The 24344-nt window shown below is 52.8% G+C and overlaps 11 protein-coding genes across 11 annotated transcripts; 4 read left to right on the top strand and 7 right to left on the bottom strand.

Annotated features, from left to right (window-relative positions):
* Positions 1 to 106: 106 nt before the first annotated feature.
* SNOG_09804 (hypothetical protein) lies at positions 107 to 1929 on the bottom strand (the record flags this gene model as incomplete). The annotated part of the gene is made up of 4 exons (XM_001800039.1): positions 107 to 432; positions 492 to 1079; positions 1153 to 1392; positions 1448 to 1929. The coding sequence occupies 4 exons, from the start codon at positions 1927 to 1929 to the stop codon at positions 288 to 290; spliced, it is 1455 nt and encodes a 484-aa protein (XP_001800091.1). The 3' UTR covers positions 107 to 287.
* Positions 1930 to 5311: 3382 nt separating this feature from the next.
* Positions 5312 to 5698, bottom strand: SNOG_09803 (hypothetical protein; the record flags this gene model as incomplete). The annotated part of the gene is made up of 2 exons (XM_001800038.1): positions 5312 to 5405; positions 5670 to 5698. 2 exons carry the CDS (start codon positions 5696 to 5698, stop codon positions 5312 to 5314), a joined length of 123 nt encoding a protein of 40 aa, XP_001800090.1.
* A 141-nt stretch (positions 5699 to 5839) lies between these two features.
* On the top strand, positions 5840 to 6115 carry SNOG_09802 (hypothetical protein; the record flags this gene model as incomplete). The annotated part of the gene is made up of 2 exons (XM_001800037.1): positions 5840 to 5996; positions 6027 to 6115. The coding sequence occupies 2 exons, from the start codon at positions 5840 to 5842 to the stop codon at positions 6113 to 6115; spliced, it is 246 nt and encodes an 81-aa protein (XP_001800089.1).
* Positions 6116 to 7729: 1614 nt separating this feature from the next.
* SNOG_09801 (hypothetical protein) lies at positions 7730 to 8034 on the top strand (the record flags this gene model as incomplete). The annotated part of the gene is made up of 2 exons (XM_001800036.1): positions 7730 to 7784; positions 7892 to 8034. The coding sequence occupies 2 exons, from the start codon at positions 7730 to 7732 to the stop codon at positions 8032 to 8034; spliced, it is 198 nt and encodes a 65-aa protein (XP_001800088.1).
* A 197-nt stretch (positions 8035 to 8231) lies between these two features.
* On the bottom strand, positions 8232 to 9116 carry SNOG_09800 (hypothetical protein; the record flags this gene model as incomplete). Its single annotated transcript, XM_001800035.1, has 2 exons — positions 8232 to 8456; positions 8553 to 9116. The coding sequence occupies 2 exons, from the start codon at positions 9114 to 9116 to the stop codon at positions 8232 to 8234; spliced, it is 789 nt and encodes a 262-aa protein (XP_001800087.1).
* Positions 9117 to 10606: 1490 nt separating this feature from the next.
* On the top strand, positions 10607 to 11301 carry SNOG_09799 (hypothetical protein; the record flags this gene model as incomplete). Its single annotated transcript, XM_001800034.1, has 3 exons — positions 10607 to 10684; positions 10865 to 11168; positions 11198 to 11301. The coding sequence occupies 3 exons, from the start codon at positions 10607 to 10609 to the stop codon at positions 11299 to 11301; spliced, it is 486 nt and encodes a 161-aa protein (XP_001800086.1).
* Positions 11302 to 12483: 1182 nt separating this feature from the next.
* On the bottom strand, positions 12484 to 13618 carry SNOG_09798 (hypothetical protein; the record flags this gene model as incomplete). Its single annotated transcript, XM_001800033.1, has 6 exons — positions 12484 to 12516; positions 12595 to 12678; positions 12728 to 12862; positions 12933 to 13251; positions 13448 to 13520; positions 13591 to 13618. 6 exons carry the CDS (start codon positions 13616 to 13618, stop codon positions 12484 to 12486), a joined length of 672 nt encoding a protein of 223 aa, XP_001800085.1.
* A 6-nt stretch (positions 13619 to 13624) lies between these two features.
* On the bottom strand, positions 13625 to 14420 carry SNOG_09797 (hypothetical protein). The gene is made up of 2 exons (XM_001800032.1): positions 14334 to 14420; positions 13625 to 14045 (listed from the first exon to the last, which is right to left on the bottom strand). Exon 2 carries the CDS (start codon positions 13920 to 13922, stop codon positions 13779 to 13781), a length of 144 nt encoding a protein of 47 aa, XP_001800084.1. The 5' UTR covers positions 13923 to 14045; positions 14334 to 14420; the 3' UTR covers positions 13625 to 13778.
* A 1488-nt stretch (positions 14421 to 15908) lies between these two features.
* On the top strand, positions 15909 to 16918 carry SNOG_09796 (hypothetical protein; the record flags this gene model as incomplete). The annotated part of the gene is made up of 2 exons (XM_001800031.1): positions 15909 to 16034; positions 16106 to 16918. The coding sequence occupies 2 exons, from the start codon at positions 15909 to 15911 to the stop codon at positions 16916 to 16918; spliced, it is 939 nt and encodes a 312-aa protein (XP_001800083.1).
* A 1885-nt stretch (positions 16919 to 18803) lies between these two features.
* On the bottom strand, positions 18804 to 20069 carry SNOG_09795 (hypothetical protein; the record flags this gene model as incomplete). The annotated part of the gene is made up of 2 exons (XM_001800030.1): positions 18804 to 19605; positions 19633 to 20069. The coding sequence occupies 2 exons, from the start codon at positions 20067 to 20069 to the stop codon at positions 18804 to 18806; spliced, it is 1239 nt and encodes a 412-aa protein (XP_001800082.1).
* Positions 20070 to 21454: 1385 nt separating this feature from the next.
* On the bottom strand, positions 21455 to 23597 carry SNOG_09794 (hypothetical protein; the record flags this gene model as incomplete). The annotated part of the gene is made up of 2 exons (XM_001800029.1): positions 21455 to 22627; positions 22707 to 23597. 2 exons carry the CDS (start codon positions 23595 to 23597, stop codon positions 21683 to 21685), a joined length of 1836 nt encoding a protein of 611 aa, XP_001800081.1. The 3' UTR covers positions 21455 to 21682.
* Positions 23598 to 24344: the final 747 nt, after the last annotated feature.

The following is a 24344-nucleotide window of genomic DNA, read 5'->3' as shown; positions in this document are numbered from 1 at the left end:
CAAGCTCCCGGGAGTCTTGGTGGTCGCCAAGTCTACCGAGATCTATGGTACATCCATCCGTGAATCGCACTTTTCAGCATCATTTACATCTTGGAGACACTGGCATGCGACTAGGAAAGAGATCGATTGGGCCATAGCGGTCATATTTCAGCGCGCTGCATGGACGTTCAATTATTGGTGGACAAGTTGGTAAGAACAAAGCCCCGACAAGGACATCTGTTTCCCACCACAGACTTCGCGTTACTCCCAGCTGCCTGATGTCGTGCCAACGCGTGCCAAATGGCGATCTAATCTCTGTACGTGATGGTTTTCATTCTCAAGAACTCTTCGATGCCCCAGTTGCCATTGAATCTCCCAAACCCACTGGCCTTTGCGCCGCCATGCGGCAAACTCCACTCGTCGTGGACCGTCATAGAATTGATGTGGATGGCTCTGCTCAAAAGTCAGTATGAGCTGCGCACTTCATGTTCACACCCTGCGCTGCGACTCACCCGCTCTCGATTTGCTTAGCAATGCGCAATCCTCGGGCCAGATTCTCCGTGAAGACCGCACCAGAAAGACCGTAATCGGTATCGTTCGCGATTTCAACCGCTTCCTGATCGTCCGAGATTTCGACAATCGAGACCGAAGGGCCAAAAGATTCGGTGTAGAAGAGGTCCATCTCCTTTGTCACGCTGTCAACGATTACAGGTCGCATATGCGTATCAAACTCTTCCTGCTTCGTGTGGTCTCCATGGACCACCCGAGCACCTGCTTTGACTGCCTCGGAGATCAGTCGCTTGTTCCTTTCGACACCTACAGCCGCTACAAGCACAGGGGCAGGCTTGTCGCCGCCAAATATATTCTCGACAGCCTCTTTGAACGCTGCAACGAACTTCGACTTGATGTCCTTGTGTACCAGGATTCGCTCTGAGCTCATACAGATCTGACCAGAGTGCAGGAAGGCTCCGAGTGCGCATTGAGTCGCAGCATTCTTCAGCTCTGCATCATCTAGTACGATTGCACTCGCCTTGCCACCAAGTTCCATCAGGACAGGCTTGAGGTTCTTGCCTGCTTGGCCTGCGATGATGCGACCCACACGGGGTCGAGCCTGTGGTTCCAAAAAGGTAAGTCAATAAAGGTCGTTGATGGTACGGATCTCGTGTACATTACCTGTAAAACTTAATCTTTTTAATGCAACGATGCTCGATGAGCGCTGTAGTGACTTGAGCAGCGTCTTCTGCACGGTGGAAGAGTACACTCAACACGCCGGCAGGGAGACCGGCCTCAGTGAGCACGTTGCCAATCGCCCACCATGTCCGAGGGCAAAATTCTGATCCCTTGAAGATAACACAGCATCCGGCAGCCAATGGGTACAGAATTGACCGCATACCAAGTACATAAGGAGCATTCCTAGTGCTCAGATTAGCTTCTGCTCAGAAAAATGTCATTAACACAGCAGTCTCACCATGGCGCAATAGCCAGCACGGTCCCCAATCGGGCTCCTTCACGATCAATGCACTGGTTCCCTCTTGTTCGCATGTAGGGAATCGAGCCCCATGACCGGTGCTCAGTCTTTCCCGCAACATCGCGCAGCATATCAGCGCATTTCGGCACGTTGAAGCCATTAGCAAATTGTGATGCCGCCCCGGTCTCAATCTTCATGTATTCAGCCAGCTCTTCAGCACGTGCATCAACAATGTCTGCCGCCTTCATGAAGATGGCTCGCTTGGTCGCAGGCTTGGTCTTCGACCAGTCTGAAAGCGCAGCTTGTGCAGCCGATGTGGCCGCGCTGACCTCATCCAGCGAAGCTGATGAAGATAGCCATACCTCCTTCTGAGTCGTAGGTGATGTTACCGAGAATGTGGTCTTTGTCGTGACCTCTTTGCCATTGATCAATAGCGGGACCGTGTAGCTTAGGTCTGGCTTCACGCCGGTTCTGTCACACATTTTGTATACAGTGTTGGTGAGTATGTACTGTTATTTTCTGCAGACACTAGATGTTTTTAGTCGATGACGTCAACGTACCTCGGGTATTTTAGGCGGTGGTGGCAGGTCATCTGAATAGGGGAAGGCGCAGTAAATTAACTGCCAATTGACTGTAAATCGATTGCTGTCTGATTGCTAATCGATTGCTAATTAATTGAAGAGATAGATACTTTGAATTTCGAAGGTATACATCCCTTCCTCAACCCGCAAGTGGGCCGGAGGGATTCTGGCTGGGGGGGGGGGGGGCCTACCCCTCCCCCTCTCGCCCTTCGGGACTCACGAAACTCACGTTACCTAAGTATTTTAAAGTAAGTAAGATTTTCTAAAACCAATTGTGAATTAATTGACAATTAATTCACTGCGCGTTCCCTATTAGGGCTAGGGCATGCCATGTCTGGGCGCGGGCATGGTCAGATGGCCTGCTTCCTGCTTCAGGCGAAGGACCCTAAATCTCAAAGATCCCAAAGCATGAGGTTACTTTTCCTGTGCTGGTTTTATTCGTATCCCAGCTTCGGTAGTCAAGATCTATCAAGTTCGAATAATGACAAGTATCAGGGCCTGTAGAAAATCCCCGCCCCGCGGCAACTCCCCAGCCGCAATCGTTGGTGGGGGGTTGTGGGGTGCCTGATCGATCTAAGGTTTTACCAACCTAGATCTTCGAGCACCTGTAAACGTCTATATAACATAAGAAAAGCTTCACATCTTTAATAGATGGGGAGTTAGTTGAAGTCTGCTAAGCATGCAAGACAACCTTCGTCGAACGCTTTGTCCTTGGCCCTTCTCTCATGGGTCGACCGCAGTAAAGTAACATATGCGGCCCTATTGTCATGTCCTGCAATTGACATAGCAGACTATACAGAGGGATGCAAAATGTCAGTGCTTAAGAGAGCGAGAAACACGGGATGAATCTTTCTTCTTTGTCTTCTCGTTATCTGATATGTATTACTCACCGCGATGCTGGTCCAGATTTCATGGAGATGTACCTCTTGCTCACACGCAAAGATCAACCTTAGATGGCTGTTAATCTCTCCCGCGCAATGTATAAGTACTTTGGGTACTTAAGGTCAGTTTATCATGGCTTGAGCTAGCATATCTACCACAAGTCTACACATCTTTCTGATTGTGTAGCACCAGCAAATGCAAAATCCCCGCTCGACAAAATAGGTAGACACATAGCCTGCATGTGTAGTATCATTGCTTCAGACAGAGATACCGATACGTGTGTCTTTCGTGTTCGACAACTTCATGTTGTTCACGTCTTCACTGTCACCAACAGTCCCACAAAGCATGAAGTTCATGTCCCTGTCGTGGCGCATGTTCCTGTTACAGGTTTCACCAAGTTTCAGCTCGGGAACACACATGCGGTCTCTTTATGATCCGCTTGTTCGCTTCTTCTGCTTAAGGCCCTTTAATTTTGTCAAATCTCTACTTTGTAGCTCGTTTTGCAAAGGTGCACATGTGGTTGCTCAACGCTTAGCAGACCACAAAAAGATGTCGTTGTCGAGTCGCATAACAAGCTACTGAGCTTAATCTCATAAGGCCTAAGTTATGAAGCGTTTCCTACGCTCCATTGACTTAGATGTTCTGAAAATTGCTAAAATCCAGCAGGTCTCTCTCGAACCTCTGCAGCTCCATTGCTTCCAAGGCTGTCGCGCATCTCCATGACAATTGTAACGATACAGTTTGCTTAGAACTTCGAATTCCACAGACTGATCTAGTACTGTATTTTAGCAAGTTTGGGGTCGCTCCAGTGCCAGTTTTCCCAATGAGATCTCCAAGACTACCTACCTGCAGGACTAACGCCGGCTAGATATACCAAGGTCGCGATGAGCGGACATGACGCCATAAAATTTGTGCAAAGCTCAAGATTCCGAACGGGCCGCCGGATTGATCAGACGCATGCCTCGCGGCCAACGTCGGTGCACGGGCATAGCATCGTGACATATGCCTCAGGCGTTCAGGCGGCGACGACCCGACCCAGTGACTATAACAGAATTATCATATGTTATCACAAACAGCAAACGACATCCGCCCTGGGTTCCGGTGAGAGGGCGAGTAAGTTAGCGTCACGATCGCTGCCCCATATCGCTCCCCACCAACTGCAAAGCCTGCAGATGTTTCACCATCTCTTGAAGAACTCGACTCTGAAGGGGACATTGTTCGTCGGTTGCGGTATCTTCACGTATCTGAGCGACATAAGGTTCAGCACCGGAGGCAGACTACACTGTGCTATCCCACCGTAGCCATTGCTCGAGCATCCTTCATTCACCAGCGCGAAACAAGCCATCTCCACTAGGTCCTGGGAGAGGACGTGATGCAGACATTCAGCCTGTGCCGCAAGCGATCTTGCGGATCATAAGACTGATATTAAGCCGTTCCCTCGAGCCCATGTTGGCGCTTGACCTCCTAGGCTGGCAGTGGCCACCAGAACATGGAGCCTGGTCTATATGGAACGGAGCAAGGACACGACAGAGGCTATCAGCGAAACCATGCAGTCAGCTGCTCATGTCATTTCTCGGTGGTTTGACATGGCTGCACCAATACCACACTTCTCCGACCCTCCATGAACCGTTGGCAGGGGCAGTGACCCGCACAAGGGGCGGGAGCAATGAGCTGATGCAACATGACCCGGGGAAGCTCGAGGACATACAGAAGGAAGGACATGGGGCCTTGTTGTGCTGTCAATCATAAACACCGGATCTATGTGGATACGCGCCGTCCATCTCGGATCTCAACAATTCTCCTGATGCAGGCTCTCAGCTCCGAACAGCGAAGCAATCAAGACTGAATAACATCGCTATTGACTCACATGATTCCGGGCGTCAAGGACTCTCGCCTCGTTGCTATCGGAAACGTCCAAGGAAGGAGGCCGCAACCGACATGTTGCTCCATTTTCTCCTGAAGCCCCCCGGAGAAGTTGGTCATGACTATTGGAGTCCGCGAATCTGAAACCCGCCTTTCGAGTTTGCACAAGCAGCATCGCCCATCCATCCCCTGACCGAAGCTTTCTCAAGTACCTAGGTCATCAAACCTGTTGTAGCATCCCTGTGATGTTTGATCGTCTTCCACACAGGTTCCTAGGCTCAAATATCCTCAGTCTGCTGTCGCAGAAACTTGGCCAGTACTCCAGCACCATTATGATAGCCTTTTATGTGAATTGGCATTGTTTCTGCGCCAGAGCAAATGTGTGTAATATGTCACCTCTGAATTATACGGGGCTGTGTAAAGTTGAAAGTTTTCGACATCCCAACCGCTCAAATCTACTGCAAAGTCCCAACAGATCTATTCAACGCGTATCAAGGCAGTTCATAGGGTGCGGAGTCTCCTTTCTCTATCGAACATATCAGACCTTTACAAACACCCTTTCGTCACGTGGGAAAGCATTGGGACTGAGTTCCTGACCAACCATGACCACGCTGTCCCATTCGGCAGGGTACCTATATCAGCTTCGCATATAGACTATATGTCCCGCCACAGATTCAAAAATGGGGTCTTTCCCAAGACCCAATTGGCCCAGTTTCACTCATCATCTTCTTGCCCAGCCAATGAAGATTTTTCACAAAATGTAGACGAGCTGCCGTCTCATGCGCATCATCAGCGATCACAACTGGAAGCCTCTGTTTCGGCAAACTTTGAGGCGAGACATAGCGACGTTTCTAAGCTTGGAGCGCTTTTCCAAACACATACGACCGACCACGTACCCGGTTGCTGGTTGTTTGCCTCCGGCCATGATAAAGGCAGAGGAGTTGGGCGAGCGGTAGTGGTCTGTCAGCGCGGGAGAAAAGCTCCCCGGGGATTATGTGCCTTTGCTATACGTCTCCACGTCGCTTCGAACGGCCCCAGGCATACTCTTTGTGCGGGTACGTACATCATGGTGCGTTGCTATAGCATCTTGCAGCTGGTGTTGTGGCTAGTCTTCTTCCTACCAAAGGAATGCATGAAGACACCCTCGAGCAAGGTGTTCCGCACACAACAGGCATCAAATATTGACCGCGATTTCCCGATCGCCTCACTCGCCAAGAAATTATGTACGTGTAGAAATCGCCACTGCCATACAGCCGATCAGCATGTCCGAAATTCCAATATGATCATCTACGCAGACGACACCCGCTGTGGGAAGCCGCGGAGATATGTTTGCCAAACCTAGTCTGACTTCGGTAACCGGAAAAAGCAATCGAGTGAATTCCTACCCACGGCGGCGGGGCCGTTGTCCAGCTTGCGGTTTACTTGTCAACCAACCCTGTACTGATGGCCACGTTGACCTTAGTGACGAACAGACACACCACTGCTCATCGCAGCATGCATACACCATGCCGAAGCGGTCTTTGTTGAACACCAACGACCTAATCCGCGAGGCCATTGCAGCGCGGCCAAGCTGCGTATCGACGGTTCTGGTCAACTCGGCAAACCAGGTACATCTGCAGGCTCTTCGCAACCAACAGCTCCTCTACAAAATAGATACACGCCACTGATCTGCAGCGTGAAAAAACAGGTTGCTGGCATGCGGTGTGTGCAGGATCAATTTATGTGTCGCTGACCCTGACGCCAGCTCATCCCGGGTAATACAGAGGCGAATTTCCCGCATGCGCATGGTGTTGGCAGGCGATGAGCGAAGGGTGTTCTTATGCGCACTGGTGATGTCTATGTGAATCGTGACGAGGTACCTCGCTTGTTCATTTCTAGGAGGATGTAGTATAATGAGGCTTCGGATTTGAGGAGGATAAAAACAGACATAGACATGACGACGAAGAGACCCGAGAGAGGTAAACAGGCCACGCTCATCTGTAGAGTATGAGAAGACGCTTTGTATAGAACGAGGACATACCGCGGATGTGACTTATTTAGTCTGCATCTTAGAATTGCATTCAGTACCCATCGCAACAGCACCTCGCTACCGTAAGAGCCGTGGGTCTACACAACTTTTGCCTAGCAGCAACCGTCCAAATACCCAGCATCTACGCGCAAATGCAGCCGATTCAAGTCCCCAACCCACCATCACTCGCCAGAAAAGAGCGGTAAAGGCACATCACGCATGACGCAGCGCCCACAAACCACCCGCCCCGTCCCTGTGCATTACGTACACCTGAGGCATCTTGGCTGCGACAGCCCTACGAGACATCCATCCTGAGGATCAGATCATAATTCAGGCATCTGAGACTTGTGTTACGACTCCAACCTCGCGGTTTCAGCGGGGCTCTCCCGCTGTTTCAGATATCTCATCGACGTTCCTGCGCACAGCGTCAGGTATATATGGCTTCGAGAAGGGCGATTATGCGCCTAAGGTTGTGGATGATGTGTGAAGAATGTATTTGGAATCGTGAGTGTGGCGTGGCACGAGGTGGGTTTTGCGAGCAGAGCTTGCGGCGCAATGCCACGCTTGTTGTTGGTATTTGTTATTAAGTATATGGATTATGCCATTACAAGCCGGCGTATTACAATCGTATGGCTCTAAATAAGCGTTGATAGAAGGTTGACCAACACATTTGACACTGGTAACATGTGGAAGAAAGCGAGGCGCATTATTCGCGCATACATAAAGAAAATGCATGAAAAAACACTTTACCGCCAATGACGTGTATTTGACATAGGAAATGTACTTGTATAAACGACAAACGAACATGACACCGAAAAGTTCTCCGCCCTGTGCTCTGTGTTTGGGGTATCTTTTTTTGCCCTTTGCGTCTCCCAAACTCTCCGTCATCCTGTAGACACGCGCTTGAGATGCATGACAAATCATCGATTGTTGCCTATGCCCAATACCATGCCGTCCGTCTCTTTGTTTATGCTCGACCAAAAGTGTGCTCGAAACCTGCCCCGTGTGTCCCAACGCCGTCAACAATGCTATTCCAAGACATCCTATTCGCTGCGAGCTTCCGTCGTTGGGAGATGTAGTGTGTTCGATGAGAAATGCTTTCGTATGCAGCTAATATTGTGTTTTCGAGCGAACTTGTATCGAACCAAGAAGGGTATACCGTGAGTTATTCGTCGATACGTCGTGAGATTTTGAACAAGAGGAAGAACAAGAAGAAGAAGAAGAAAGGTACACGAGTGATTAAATGCATGTAGTCTCCCACAAAATGTGTGCCTCAGATATTAAAAGATCGGGTTGAAGAGAGCTGTGAGCCAGCACAGCCTCTCGTTTGTCCCATAGGGTTGAACATGCCTTGAAGAGAAAACGCGCGTCTCGGAGTTCACCACGCGCGAAGGCTTTCGAATTGGCCAGCTAGGCCTTCGCACTGGCGATCGACTTGTTGTTCGGCTAGTCACTGGTAGCTTTGGTCGGGATCGCTGGGGCCGGCGCCGAGTTGCGACGAGGTATAGCCACTTTGATGTTGTTCTTGATCATCTTCTTCGGCGCCCTCGACTGCATCCATTTCCGAAGCCTTTTCTCTACACGCAGCTGGTGAAAAGCCGCTCCCGACTTTCGAGGAAATGATGCGCCATCGATCGTTTTCGTACTCTGTCATAGCGTTGCGAAGTTTCAGGACCTGTTGTGCCGATTACGGTTAGCACATCCGATGTTTGAAGGCTGGCAACGCACGACGTCGCGTGTTTCACGACGCCGTTACAAAAGGTGAACTCACCATCTCATCTGTCCATACCGTGGTCTTTGCTTTGAGCTTCGTGCAGTAGCGGACCTGCAAGGTACCCGAGCTGCGCCCTGGAAAGAAGTCTGCGATCTGTTTCCAAGTGAGGTTCTTCTTCTCCTTCAAGTCGACTAGGAGCTGATCGTCTTCGGGCGTGAACTTGAGCTTTGGACCCCGCGGTCGCGCTGCTGGTGGGGGCATCCCCTCTTGTCCCACCACGCTAGGAGGGCCATGATGCTGGGCGGGTGAGGGAGGAGCGCCCTCCATCGGTTGATGACGCTTATTGCGATGTTGGTTGGGCAGGTGGTGATGATGCGTAGGAGGAAGAGCAGAGTGCGGGGATTGCGGCGGTTGATACTGCTGAAGGGAGTATCCCTGGCCAGGGTGACCGAGTGAGACGCTTCCTGTTGCTTGTGCGTACGGATTGAGTTGCTGCTCTAGAGTCGGAAGCTCTTGCTGTTGCAAGTGCTGGTCCTCTTGATGACTGCGCTTGCGCGAAATCGGCTGGTGCGAGGCTTGCGGGTAGCCCACGTTGTAGGAAGATGGCGACTGTTGAGACATGGAGTGATGGCGCAACATGTGCGGTTGATGTAGTGACGGGTGTGTCTCGATATCTGTGTATGCGGGATGGTGGGCAGCGCCAGCATGTTGGAGCGTTTGAGACGGATGTGGCTGCAGGAAGGAGTGGTGGTGGTAACCCGGAGGCAGTCCGCCATGGGGATGGAGTACATTTTGATGCTCGACGTTTGACGTCGGAATGTGATGTTCTTCCCCGGCATCGCCTGGTACGCTGTAGTCGAGGAAAGGGCCTCGATAGGGACTCGCCAGTGTTGCGAATACGCATGGAGACTACCAGAGCTAGCTTGCTCTGGCAGGCCGCCGTAGTGAGACCTGAGCCAGAAAAAGAGTGCCTAGTTTGAGTTGGTGTGTCGAACGAAGGTGGTTGTATCGCACGTGTTTGGGATATTCGAATTCTGTTATATTGACAAATGGTGGAGCAAGAAGAGCCGGGAGAAACGCGCCATCAGTCGAAGTCTTATCGCGTGTGTTAAGCGTCGGGATGTGGGCTATAGCCTTGTAAAAACTAACCTAAAAGTTATGTTCGGCTGGGGACACTGGATGGGATATAAGATGTTCGCGCGTAGTGGTCCAAGGCATTAAAATTTAGGGCACTACGTCCCTTCAAAAAGCCCGGCCCTGTGCGATTGCCACACGGACACAGACACCAAGCATGGTGGGCTCTGGGTCATCCCCACGAGACGGTCTCTGTTCCTGAAGAGCACGGAACAAGCTTAGTAGGGAAGGCCCGGGTCGAATTCTACGTCAAGCATAATGCGGTGATCATGACAGGGAGGGGGTCCCCGGCACAAGATCTGGACGAGTAGCAAGGTCCATTACGCCAGTGCAATGCCGTGGACTCGTGTTGTGAGTGGCTGCTGAGGCAAAATGAAATTGGCATGAGGGTACTTGCACTGGGCGTCGAGTGGCCAGCAGGCGACGGGGTCCATCCCATCGTAGACCTATTTCTAGAATACCACCAGAAAGATCTCCAACGCCGTTGCAGGCTCTGCAGCACGGATCCTGGCGAAGCGTGGTGGCCAGGAGATGTGCATGAGAACAATCTGAACAGGCTAGGAAAGGCGCGCCGAGCGTACAACTAGGGCAAATGCCCAAACGGGAGCTGCCACCAGCCCAAGCATGCCAGATTGATGAGCCTGCGGACAGCCAGGTTCGCGGACAGAGGAGGTTGGTTTCTGCTTTGCCAGCGTGTGAGGTAAGCTTGAGGTCGCCTGATGCCATGACTGAGCAGCGCAACCGCATCTCATGGCATATGGCGGGTTGTGCCTCACCGTGAACTCGTTCATGCCTGGAAGAGCCTTACCCGTCGATGGCTCTCTCGAGGCATGATGCTGCGTGCTTCTCGCGCGGTACTCGGATCTGGACATAGTAAATGCCGGCAGAGGAAGCAGGCCTGCCGTAGCACCCGCCATGTAAGCAGTGGTCCGGGTACAGACATGCCTCACTCATGGTTCCTCTAACGCATAGGCATGATGGCCTCAGATTGGCTCATGCATGGGTCGTTTCAAGGTATACACGAGATCCCTGTCTATATGCGGTTCGTCATCCCCGTGAGAGAAGATCGCCCAGCCACAAGAATCTTCCGAGCCCTGTCCAGATGACGCAGCAGCATGCACTGCAGAGGCAACGGGTGCACGGAGGGAAGCGCGCACATGCTGTGGCAAAGCAGGATCAAGTGCGCCGCTGCAGAAGGCATCGACAGCCACGTACTGTACCTGAGACACGAGTAGATGAGCAATGCTCGCGACCGGAAGGGCTATGCGCATGTCGGTGTGGATGGTGGGAGAGGCGAAGGAAGCGAGCGGCGCCATGACATGAACGACAGCGGCAATGAGGTCGGCCCTCGATTGAAGGTAGGCCCGCTAGACTCGGGAGCGACCCACGGCTCGATAGCGACAGCTTCTTGGCACCTGTTTTCCCCTAGGGACGTGCCTGTGATCTGCCCGCCCCCGAACCTCGCATTCATCTCATCTCTCGACTGCAGCAGCGGGTTGAGGGCGAGTGTTGCTGGTGGCGCATCGCATTCGCGATACAGTATGTGGCCGTGGCCTGACGGCCTGCAGCATGCAAGCCATCCTCCTCAACGAACATTAGTCGACCAGCAAGCTCAACACCAAGCGGTCCTTCACGTGACCATGACAAAGAATGGCGCAAGACTAGGCAATAATGTACCAGGGAGTCCCTGCAAACGTCGCAGTCGCTTCGGGCGAGTATGACCTCAAGTTTGCAGAGTGTGACTCTGCCAGGCCTCGCAGCTAACCATGCCCGTCCGCCGTCCTCAAGTACTCGACCAACCTTCGGAATTAGCCTGAATGATGGCCGAGCAATAGCCCGCGCCCATAGGTCTGACCGGTCATAGAAAGCAGTCCATGCTTCAATACTCCCCCACAAGCCGCGCAAACGCGTCGCGACGTGTTCTCCGAATCACACGCGTCCTGGGTACACCCAGGTCCCAGAAAGAGAATTCTTGCCGTGTTATAACGAGCATCCTGGAGCAGCAAGATGCGTCGATATTGTTCTCGGTGTGGCTGTCAACGACAACAGTATCGCGCGTGGAGCGGCAGATCCAACCTCCAGCTTTCTTGTATGTTTTGACTGCGCCCATACATCTGGTTCGGGAAAGTAGCCGATGGTTCGCTTAGGACGTTGACCGTTGCACAAGGGAATCTCGAAATCGATGCGCTAACAACCGATGATCGCACGAGGATAACGTCGATCCTTTCTCCCAACGTGCCACGCCTTGAGCGAACGGGTATACAAGCGGCATGCGGACGGCAAGTGCCACACGACGATGCTGCTGCTCGCCCAAGTCGACCCCAGGACGGGAGCTTGCAGCAGACGATAGTTGCAGGACGGTAACCTGTTGAAACGTTTGGCGCGAACTGCTGCAGATAGCCGAAACAAGAGGGTGAACCCAAGAGCAGGCTATGTCGGCCAATAGTATTTGTCGATCAGCTAACGTACTTCCCACTTCCCTCCCAGAACGCACTTGTCAAGGGTTTACTACCGTTTCCGGACTCGTTAGGATGGCCACATCCTGTCCACAACGGGACCTCGCTACGGACGATTGGCGTACCATCGGAAAGGAGAATGGAGAAAAACGAAAAGAAACATCAAGAAACCTTGCCACCTGACCGATGGGCTGATTATCTTGATCAAACGAAAAGCCGGCATGTGCCTCGCGTGCACGCAGTACCCCACTGCCAAGGACCACGATCGAGGACACCAAGAGGTACGGGCGGATGCCTGCAGAAGCTCTGTAATGCTCGATCGACAGACGGCCGTTGGTATGATAAAGCGGGAGTGTTGCGCTAAATCCTAAAAGACGCGGTTTGTGGTCATGAGTCGCTCAGTACTTTCCACCGAAATGCTCCTTCGCATACTGTTCGCATGCCTAGCGGGCAAGCAAGTCAGCTCGTGACCCTTTGGACGACTTGGAGATTTACTGGACAGGTCATACTTTTGCAGGCTTTCCGACCTTCTGGCCAATGACCTTCCACTTGTTCGCGTCGTACTCTTTGATGGCAGCAAGCAGGGCAGCACTCTTCTTACTTGTCAGTCACAGCGACGCTGAACGACGGATGGATACTCACTTCGTCCTCGGCGAACTCTGCGTAGTGCATGTCCTGTCTGGGTGAGCATGCGCGGTGAGTCGGACAGCACTCTGTGGTTGCGCCTACCTTGTACCAGTGCTTTTTCACACTTCCCTCGGTGCGTTGCGGAAAGGTCTGTCATTGCGCGATTGGTCAGCGATTGTTTTTCTCATACTCGAATTTGATGGATTTGATGAATCCGTACTTTTGCAATCTCGCTCCAGCTGTTGCCCGCATCTCTCATCTGTTTCAGTCTGAGCTCTTCAGCTGGCGTCCACGGCGTGTTTGTCCGGCTCTTTTTCAATTTTGGTTCTTGTGCAGCGGTATCAACATCAGCTGCTGGGGGCGCAGCACTGGTTGCATGCGCATCGGCGCCCCCAGCAGAGCTCGACATGCCTTCTGGCGGCTGATTCAGCGTCACCGACTTGCGCTTTCGGTTCGCGGTAGGTGTCAGTGGAGGAGGTGGTGGGGCACTGCTCTGCGACTCTTGACCTGCCGTGGTGACGGATGGGGCTGGCTGCAAGCTTGGCAGCTCAGTTGAGGCAGGATGCTGGGGAGTGGGCTGGGGAGGTGTTGCGATGGGCGAGGGTTTTAGATTGCGCCTAGCAGAGGGTGAAGAGCTGTGCAAACGGAAGGTACAAGGTCAGCGGGCAGGGCTGGGCAGGAGCGACTCGGGGCAACAGGCGAGGTGAAGGGGCAGAATACTTTGGAGAAACTCACGACATGGCGGCAGATGGGCGTGTTTTGGCGTGGACCAGGCGGACAGCAACACGAAGCAGCTTCACGGGTGAGACTGGGTGCCGCTATACAGCGTGGTGTCATGCTCGTATAATGCAGGCTTCAGGATTGCACTCAAGAGGTACGACGGGCAGAGTAGAGACGGTAGATCATGATGATATTCAGGTAGGCAGCTGGCCTGCTGCTGCCAGTGCCGATCAAGTACGGGGGATACAAAGAAGGTCAGGTTCGCAGGCTGACGAGCGAATGGGAGGACAGCAGCGGCACGGGTGTGGAGGACGACGACGATGCAGTGAGGTTAAGCGGGCAAAGGCTAGCGGGGACACTTGTACAGGTACTTGGCCGGAGGTGTAGAGCGCGGGCAAGGTCGCTGTCGAGGACGTCGTGGCAAGTACCCGGTACGAAGGCGACGTGCGAGCAAGAAGCGGGGTAGCAGGCTAGGTGGCTTTGAGGTCATGGAGAAGGCGAGACGTCCAACCTGGAATGTGGCCAAGTGCGCGTGACAGCGTCGTGCATGACTACATGGCGTGTACGCATCAAAGCTGAAGATGCAGCGGCCCCAAAGCAGCCACGACAGCCACGACAGCCACGACGGACGGGGAGCCGTGCCCAGAGACACGCACTCGCTACACGCGCACCGCGCACCTCCCACTGCCAGCACTTGCGGGCGACATACCACAGTACACCACGATCGACTCTTGGAGTGGCCCTTGTCGCGCGGCCTTCGGACGGGCGCTGCGGGCGTGGGTGTGGCCATGATGATGTTCACAAGACATAGCGGGGTAGGTACTGGCCCGGTCGCTCTTTCCTCTGTGCGGTCGCGCCTTTCCCGCAGCGTGCGTGATTGACCGATCATGGCGAAAGTCACGACTACCTCGACGACGACCCTGAAGCCACTGTGCTACCCAGAGTGACCACGTCAACAAGACTCGTCAATCTATCTTCCCCCCCGTTCCGCCCTGCCCACCAATAGCCTCACCCCGTTGTAGAGTGTCGCCATTTAGCCCGCCTCTGATGCTGCGGGCACCTCACCATCCCTGCCCATTCCCCGCGAAAGCCTGCGCTGCGCCTGTAGACTACCTCCTGCAGCTTGTCAACTACGACGGAGAGTAATCCAGGATACCTATCCAATCGCCCCAAGCTTCACACAGTATCGCTCGGCCGCTGACAATGACGAGCACTGGAGTCGCAAGTCCAGCGGGATGATGTAGCCCTCCGTCACGGGGCGACGCAGCCTTTTCAATGCCTCGTGTCCGCCTCGCGCTGCTCTCCACCTGTTTCTGCGGCTGATGCAGCGCCAGTATCAGTATCAGCCTCAAGCGTTTGATCGAACCGGCTCTGCCCCAGACCGCCCAGTCGCAGCGCCCATGAACCGCCAAGATCTCGGCCTGAGAAGCGCCTTATCAGGTTGATGCTTCATGGCGGATATGACGCTTCCGAGTGTGTACTCGTTTCGCCCGTCTCACAGCGTCGACCATGACCTAGTCACCCGCAACATATTGCGCGTCCTCGCACAGCGAACTTCCATCTGCACACTTGCTTCTCTACCGCGCTGCGCGCGTTGATGCTCTGGCGTGCTGATGGCACGCGAGACGTAATTCACTGTGGGCTGTGCCGATTGCCGAATCTGGAGAAAACCGACGCACTGTTCCTTCCCGCAGCCTGTCACGTTACGTTTGCAGTTAGCGCCCGCACGCTCTGGAGCTGTGGGTGGAGCTTGTTTCCAGGCTCTCCAAACACTGTCAAACCTCTCGCTTCGTCAAGTCTGAGGCACGTTCCGTTCTCTGACGCCCCCAGTTTTGAAACTGGCTCCTTAGCGCCCAAAACAGCTGCAAAACTCATGCAACCTGCTCTAGAGCCTCAAGCATTGCGGCGGTCAGATCGAATTCAAACTAACGTCCCATCCTCTTCCGGCTTAACATGTCTCGCGTCAGGGTTCTTCTAAACATTTTGCCATCCAAGCCCGCTGTCACCCATGGCGCCCATCACAATCGGAACTGCAGTAACTGCGGTTTGAAAACGTTGCCAACATCAGATCCGCCCCTCCAATCACCCATGCCCTGTGCGCTGCAGTGAACGACCCGTTTCTTGTCATCGGCCAAACTTTATATTCTGTCGGATGCCCCAAGTTTCGAGGCTACAACCGCACTTGTTCAATCGGCTTCAGTCTTTTGTTTTCTTTTAGCAGCCTTGTAATACTTTCGTTTATTCCCACTGGTTTGGGCTGCCTTACATTCCTTAATCAACATTGCTGAGCAATTCCTCGTGTATATCCAAACACTTTGATAATACTTTCTTTTCCGAGCCAGCCTCGAAGACTACCGACGAACATCCCTAGCGGACACGATCATCTCACGATACTTGACGGCAATACTCAAACGATCACCACCCCAATAAACAACAACACCAACACCACCTAAACCAGACCCAAACGACCTCCACAATGCTTCACCATCAGCCCCAGATCCTCTCTCCTCTTCCAGAGATGAACTCGCAGTCCCCGGACCCTTCCAGCCTTCGTGCTCGCAAGATGTCTGCTGGAGGCAACAGGTCTTGGTCTGAAGAAGAGGTAAGATCATTGTAGCCTTCGCTTCATTGTAACTCGAATTAACATGTCTCTAGGAGAACTATCTGCTTCAGACCCGCATGCAGAAGATGCCTTACAAGCACATTGCTGCACATCTCAAGAAGACTGAGCTTGCATGCCGCCTGCACTTCCACCAGCTTTCCCACGGTAGCCACCGCCGCAAGCGCACCTCGTCTGTTTCTTCCGCCACCTCCTGCAGCTCCAACGGTACCTCTCCGGCCTATGCCATGGCTATCGACCACGACGCGTACTCGCAGTCTTCCCGTCACAGCTCCCCGATGAGCTACAACGGTAGCCCGCACATTAGGGCCGGGTCCGTCACTGCTTCCCCTGGACGTGCTCAGCACAAGATTCTCCTGCCCAAGCCGCGCACCCTCACCCCTCAGGGATCTCCCGAACCCTTCAACGGCCTGCGCATTAACACCGAGGTCGCTCATCAGCCCAAGGTTGTCGACACTGACCGCCTCCGCTCCATTTACGAGGCCCGCCGCAACCAATTCTGGGCCACGGTCGCCGCCGACTACGGTGCTGATGTCTCGCCAGCGCAACTCGAGGAGATCTGGCGCAACGGCTCTGCTGGTGTTCGTCCTCCTACCCCCGACGCGTCCCCAGACGGCAGCATCATGCACAACCCCATGCTCAAGCCTTCGCCTTTCCAGTATGCGTCCCCTGCCCACAGCGAGCCGGCCAAGCACTACAGCCCCATGAACCCAATGGGCCAGCACTCTTTCTCGGCGTCGGAGCGCTTGCCATATATGCTGCCAATGCCCGTGCCGTCTACTGGCCGCCAAAGGTCCGGCACCTGGAGCTCGGCGCCGCGCGACAACATGCCCATCGCCAGCCTCCTCAACGATGACAGAAAATAGGTGCTTCTATATTAGGCCATTGCACGACTCTTCCAATTCTTACTCTCTTTCACTCTTCTTCAGCGAATGTGCCCTACAGTGGTTGCCTCGTGGTTATGCGCGACAAATGTTGTTCCACACAATTTTTAGTTTGGTGCTCTATTCAGTTTTTTTCCTCTACTCTATCTACAATCAAGTATCGCTTTAGCATGTACCCTTACCTCACAAAGAGACAGTCAAAACGCGTCTCGCAAATTAATTCAAAGAACTCTTTTCTGATCTGACCCTGCATGAATATTGTTCCTACTGGTTTTGTTTTGGTGGTGTTTGATGTCTGCATCGCGCTATCCTGATGGAGATATCTCCGTTTAGCGAATCTGGAGCAATAGCTTGGCTCGTCCCTGATTGACTTCGCATTCGCATCTCGCCGATATTGGTTCTCGCGCTGACATTCTCAGGCCAACAAACAATAAACATTATTTTCGAATATGCGACCCGTTTGCCCTCGGAAGTTACTTGAGAAATCACGTCGTGCACGCACGCCTTTTCCGCACGTTCTCGTATCCTCCGCCACACCCGATCGGAAACTATGAGATCTTGACAGCCGGCTGCCCGAACGTTGACCCGTCCACCGTTTCTCACGCACTAGCGTCCCTCCACTTTTTTCTTCGCGCGAAGCTATCCCGATCCTGACCTGCTGCAGACTTGAAACATCAACGTCTGCAGGATTTGTCACCGCGATGCGAGGACTTCACATCGTGGCGGTGAAGGATGGTTGATCAAATTCTGGCGCCAATGGACCTTATCTAATTCTGAGTCAGATGACGAGTTTTGGCCTAAGGCAGCATGGATGTGGATGGACGATTGTATTGAAATGGAGCAGGACAGGGGTCGTAAGTTTCACGAGGCGTTCGCGGTCCGGTGAACACTCTACACAATCTTTTCACACCCTTCCACACCCAGCAAAGACTTCCACGCCGCAATATATCCTAAACTCAAAGCCCACCGGCCTCCACTCCAGCATGCTCAGGCCCGGCGCTGCGGCACTAACGGCGCATCTCCCGCTGACTTGCATGCCTCCCCATCCTCGCACCGCTTTCCCTTTCCTTGCATCCAACGCATGAATACCCACCGGACCGTGTCAAACCCACGCTCCCCATGCTCACGTCTAATCGCCAACGCGCCCCCCCCATCCATGGCATGTAATCTCCATATGCCGCGCATTAACACGATCTACGCGCTAGCATTGTTCGTGGGTGTTGGTACGACGGCGGCATGAACGGTCTGAGATGAGGATTGGAATTCGGTGGCCAGTGAATGGTCCGTTGCGCTGTGAGCCGGGTCTCGGGGTCGCCGTGGCCGTGGGGTCGGAACCACTCCGAAGACACTGTCAGCATAAAGGAGGCGTGACGTCGGTCGACATGCAGCCTCTCTTCTCAGAGGATTGTGTACCTTGGGGGTATGGGTTCTGGAAGGATGGAAGCCCGGAGATGGATGTGCTGGGTTGGTGTTGTCGACCAGTGGGTTCTGCTCGCCTTATGCAGGTAGAGACTCGGGTGTAATCATGGCTGACGATGCGTTGGCGAATGTGAATCTCGTGAATTGGGGCAGAGTCGGGTGTTGGCTAAGTTGGCAGCGGAGGAAGCGGTCTGCTCGAGTCGAGGGAGCTGCCTGCAGCAAGAACTGCTTGGGAACTTCCCCACGTAGTCTCAGTTGACTTTGTAAAGCTGTTTGATGGACATTCAATGTCCATTGATGTGTATAGTTTGTTCACAGATGTGTAGCTCTGCTCCCGTACAACTCACTTGATCGTTCGATAGGGCAGTAGATATATGGAGAGGACAGCAACTCTGAATTCAAGCAACCCTCTTAGTCTTCGTGTGCTGCCGAAAGCAACTGAACCAGACTATCTTGAATGCTCACGATCAGACCGCGTCCTTTCAGGATCCTGTTTGCCCTTCGTTCCGGGCACTCGTCTCCCACTCTGTTCAATATCATCCCTCAACTCCTCAATCTCCCCCGAAGAATACACGCCTCGTTCACTATACTCTGCGTCCATCCTCTGCATCAACTCTTCCCCAGGCAGCAAAATACTCCTATCAATGGCCAGCGGCAGCCCACGATGTCGACCTCTCACCATGACAAACAACAACACAACTTTACTCAAACTCGCAAAATCTCCACACAGACTGTAGTCTTTGCCAGGCACGCCAGTACTGAGACCCACAGTGCCGTATGCAGACGTGACTTCGAAAAGGACAGAGAATTCACTAAAGCCAGGATCGCCGCGGACGATATGCCCCCGCTCGATGATGCATATCAAGAAGAAAGCGAAGAACTGGAACCAGATATCGTACGCGAGTTGCTTCTGTAAATGTGATGCAATCCCCGCCGCGCTGCTGTCGTGCTCTTGTAGCCCAATCGACCGCTCTTCGTACGTGTTCGTCTTGCGCAGCGTAAGCACGAGCGGATAGCTGGAGATGTACATGATGATGAGATACGCGACGAGGCAGGCTGGCGCAAGCGACGAGAAGGAGATGATGTAAGCGCCCGAGGTTCGCAGACCAGTGGCCTGGAATAAGCCGTCGAGGATGCGTGTGCCGGTAGGAATGGATTCGACGTCTGGTATGCCGATGTTCAAGATCTCGAAGCACAGCCAGGCTGTGATGTCGATGCTGATTTGGATGAAGAGCAGATACCACGTCTCTCTACTCGGAAACAAGTACAAAAAACACCTCCGTGGATGCTGCAACAAGAAATCCAGGGTATTCTGGAAGCGCGACCCCTTCGGACTCATTTTCTTCATGAGCCAGATTGTCAGCCGCAGGAAGATGGGGAATTGCGTCTGGCCCAGAAACGCCAGCGAGCCGGCGACGAGCAGGATGAAGGGCTTGCCGCTGAAGGGAATGAAGTTCGCGTTGAGGATGTTGAGCCCGCCGTTTGCGAATTCTGTAACGGTGGCAAAGAATGCCCACCATCCTGGGTTCACGCCGCCTGGCTGCGCGTCTCGGAGTATGGCTTTGGTTGAGCTGCGGTATGCATATGGGACGAGGAAGATGGTGCCCATTGTGTACCAGAATATCTGGTAGCCGACGAGGATGAAGAGTAGGGCCTGGAGAGCGCGATATTCGACGCCACCCAGCTCGAGGCGATCGTGTTCACTGAGCTCCATGAAGCGGCCTTTGGAGTCTAGATGAGGCTTGAAGCTCAAGTAGCCGTGATGTTCGGGCTTCAATTCGCTGGTGAAACGGTCGAAGAGGCGGGAGAAGAGACTGCGGGCTAATTTTGTCTCCCAGGGCGTTGGGACGAAGCCGAATCCAGACTGATGGTGGAAAGTGCGCCTTCTGGAGAGTGGTTGTATCTTAGGCGATCGCTCCCTATGTCTCTGCTTGCCCCGATTTGTCTGGCCGAGTTCTATGGCTGGTATGGGGCTACTGCTACTCGTACTAGCCCCTTGATGGATCCGATTACTTTCTTCAATATCTTGCACGAGTCGTCGCATAGTATGCGAATGCTTAACAACATCGGCCATTTTCTTGCGGAACAGTGCTCGCCGTATGAGCACAACCCAGGCCGATACAAAGGGGATACTTCCCAGTATCATCAGGACGCATAATACTGCTTGCTGGAAGCCCGACAGGTCGCCTAGATTCACAGAGTTGAGACCTGCATTTTGTCAATATTGTGACATCAGGCTTTCTATTACAGTACATACCAGTCGTCGACATCGCACTGGTACATAGGAACAACGCATCCATATACGTTAAATGAGCTTTTCCATACTCTTTTGGCCCATGTGCAATGCCTGCTCCATATACAATGACGGATGAGATTGCAATGACAATGATGAAGTACAACATATGTGCCCTGCAGAGTAGAGTGCGCAATCAGCATATGCCCATCGAAAAACGCGACTTTTGCTTACCGATAAAAGTTCAAAGTGAACATCTCTCTCCGAAGATACTTCAAGAAATCATTCTTCGCCTTGCGCGGATCTCGCAATTCATCAATCGGATCTGTCATTGTCCAAACTCATAGACCTTCAGGTCGCGTCAATCTGCTACGGAACAGCGCAGGCGCAACACGACATTGGCAAACACCAGGAATTGAGAGTCATATCGCACCGAGATACCGGATAGTTGTGGATTGAACATCCCAGTCCGTAGAGACGTGGTTGAGGCAGTGCATTATCCGTTGTCTCAAATGACATCATCGCGTCGTCCAAGCCCAATCGGCGCGCAGCGATTAACTTGGCTTTCGCGATGTTCAGGTCCGCGACGTTGTTTATTGGCTAGAAACAGAAAAAACATGGATAAGCGTGCAGACAAAGGGCCTTCTTAGGTCTTGTAGTTGCGCCAGCGATGCGTGATAACGTTCTTGGTCTGCGAAGGCAGGAGTTTGTTGTGGAATTGGAATTCAAGGCTCTGTGGTTCCATGCTGCTTGAGATGTACATAAGCATTTTGACTTCTTCTATGCGTCTCCATTTACTTCTGGTCTAAAGTCAAGTAGGCCAATCCAGAGCATACAGAAGATGTACTTGAGAGAAGCCTTTTTAAATACTTTTGAGAATAAGTTTTGTATATAGCAGGCCATTTTCTAGAAAGCATAAGCACTCTAACGCTGGCATTCATTATGCAGCGCGTATGTTCTCATTAAAACTCCTCCGCTCGCACCAGTAAAACTTTTGAACATACGCAGACAGAAAGTCGAAATCGTAACGTTTCTGAACAGAGAACGCGGTAGCATCGCCCGATTTAAATGGCGTTTACAGTGTCGATAACTTGTTACGTCCCTCCCCAGCTAGTCCCGTTGGCTCCAATGCCAGAAGTCCCGAGATTCGAACTGTAGCGCCTGAAGCCGACACCCATGCCGATCGGTACAGAGGATTGTCTCTTTACAACATGTCTTCGACCCACTTGAGAATGGCTCCTGGCAGTCGTTAATCCATTTGAGCCTTGTCTCCATCTACCATGACCGTCCTCATCGTCGTCTGCATCGTCATCAGACAACATAGCAGCACTCGATCGTGTACTCGTTAGAGTCAGGAGGTTTGCGGGTTCGCCGAAATCCGACTCTGACTGCGCTGCGTCGTAGTCACTGAACTGGTCTTGGCGTGTTGGTGGTTGCTCCTCGTCGCGAATTATCCTTGGCTCAATTGCTTCTTCGACCTTCGATTCGGCATCGTCTCCGAATCCTTTTCCTTCCACGAGATAGTAGGTGGGTATACATGTAAGGAGTGCGACCGCAGACAATGTCCAGAATGGCACGATGATATACCCGCGCTTCACGCCGAAGGTGAACAAGCCACCACCAACGGCAGGACCGGCAGCTCGACCCACTGCCGAAATGCTTGTCGCAACACCATTGATTGTGCCAAGTACGCGCAGACTCGATGCGCTATTTGTGATCATGATGGTTGAGGTAGGAAAGGCAAAAGTTCCACCAATACCGCGGACCATTAGCAACGCAGTCATGACGACCTGTTTGGTGATGGGGTCAGATATGAGCGTGACAAAGGGCGTAACAAAATACACGAATGGAAAAATGGAGAACGCAATCCGAAGGCAACGTAAGACGCCAAGGTAGCGAGCGACTGGTGGGAAGAGCACAAATTGCCAGGTGACTGAAGCGACGGCAAATATTGTGAATATAGCACCAATACGTCTCGAGTCGATACCAAAGCCGCCTGCAAACTTCAACGGAAGTTGGACATTTGGATCATCGCGTGACTGTGTTGGGTGATGCATCAAGACGGGCAACAGCTACGGGGGGTCAATGACTTCCTGCCGTGGATATCACGAAGCTTACCTGGTCATAAGCAAGTGTGTAGAATGCGAGAAGAGCGTATACTACCAAGTTGAGAGTTGTCTGATAAGTCAGGACGTCTCGAATCCTTGGTGAGCCCTCCTTGATGATCTCAGAAGCAACACCTTCAGTGGCTACTGTCTCTGGGGTCGCCTTCTGCCGACCCATGAGAGGCTCGCGTTCTTCGGTAGCATTATCGTTTGCTGCAACTGGGCGAAACGTTTTGCGAAAGAAGGCAGTGAGTCTGGCGCCGGTCCTCAGTCCGAGGTCTTGATGATGCTTTTTGCTTGCCAAGGTTTCTTCGAGGAACAGCCAGCCAACCAAAATCCCAATAGCAAAGATGACAGCAGCCGCTAGATTCGGAAGAAGGTATGGGAAGCGCTCAAGCAAAGCGTCTCCTCGTGGCTTTCGTGGATCTACGTGGAGAGGGTTCGACAAGGCTCCTCCAAATGTGGGACCGATCACGGCGCCAATCGTGTACACCAGAGGCATGACAGAGAAGGCACGCGGTTGCAATTCTTTCCACGGGCATAGCTCAGCGACCATGGTCCGAAGCAGACCAACGTTGCCATTGCCGAGACCTTCAAGCGCACGCGCAATCAATGCCATTGGTAGATTTGTACTGAAACCCCACAAAAGCATGGTCCACATAGTATTGAACAGACCCAGTAGTACTATCGGTTTTCGTCCATATTTGTCTGAAGCTGCCCCCCAGAGCAGGCCGGTGGAGGCTTGGCATATAGAAAAGATGGCCGAAGCAGCTCCTGCCCAGCGAGCAATGTCGTTCTCGGGGATGCCAAAGGACTCCATCATTTCGGGGAGGTATGGGAAGACTGAGGTGAGCGCGATGGGTTCGGCGAAGCGACATATTGCTGTTGGTGAAGTTAGCGACATGCTGCATTGTGAATGTGGTTGCCGTACAGAGGATGACCAGTTGCCTTACTGGCAGCCGGCGTTCTGTCATGATGTTGTAAGTCTGGGTAGACACATGCTAGGCCCTGGGCTCTATAGGAAGAGCGCAGAGGAGCATATGTCGTAGAAAGTGGCTGCAGCTTCGCGTCTTGAGTCGAGTCGGCGTTGGCCTGCTCGGTCGGTGAACCCCCGCAGTGACGGCTAGCGGCACAGCCTGGTCATGCGCCCTTTCCGAGTCATCATCTTCACTCTGCGGTGTGCTTTATTCCGAACTCCGATTTTCGAGTTTCTGCGATGAGCGACGAGGCCTGATGTCGCGTCCTGGAAGCAATCATCGTGTCAAGATTGGTTGCGACACGCGTCGCTTAGCTACGCGCGATGCAGGGACTCGTGAACGACGAAGCCAAAGCACGACACTACGCCTCCACAAAGTGTTGCGACAAGAGCTCTATTACTCCTGAATGATTGGAGGAGTGAAGAATGCGGTCATCAACTTCCCTAGCGAGCTGTACATCGCCTTGGTATGGGCTGCCATACAAGCCAATCGGTCAAGTTGGAGACGGCTGGCTTATGAAGCAATTGTGAGTTTATGCAGCTGTTCGACCATATCATCTTAACCGTCTCCTCTCGCATTGGTCAATTCTTTTGGGATTTCACCGAAGTGCTGCCAACAAGAAGCGTGGTAACACGCCCTATAACGGCCCAGAACAGCCACAGTCCTTAAAGAGT

Source organism: Parastagonospora nodorum, assembly GCF_000146915.1.
Source record: "Parastagonospora nodorum SN15 chromosome Unknown scaffold_15, whole genome shotgun sequence".
NCBI lineage: Eukaryota > Fungi > Ascomycota > Dothideomycetes > Pleosporales > Phaeosphaeriaceae > Parastagonospora > Parastagonospora nodorum.
The sequence above is the reverse complement of the archived record's forward strand: the minus strand, read 5'-3'. Positions and strand labels throughout refer to the sequence as shown.

Excerpts from the sequence above, each read along its gene's own strand:
- SNOG_09797 (XM_001800032.1), bottom strand. The coding sequence starts at position 13,922 with ATGACCTCAAAGCCACCTAGCCTGCTACCCCGCTTCTTGCTCGCACGT.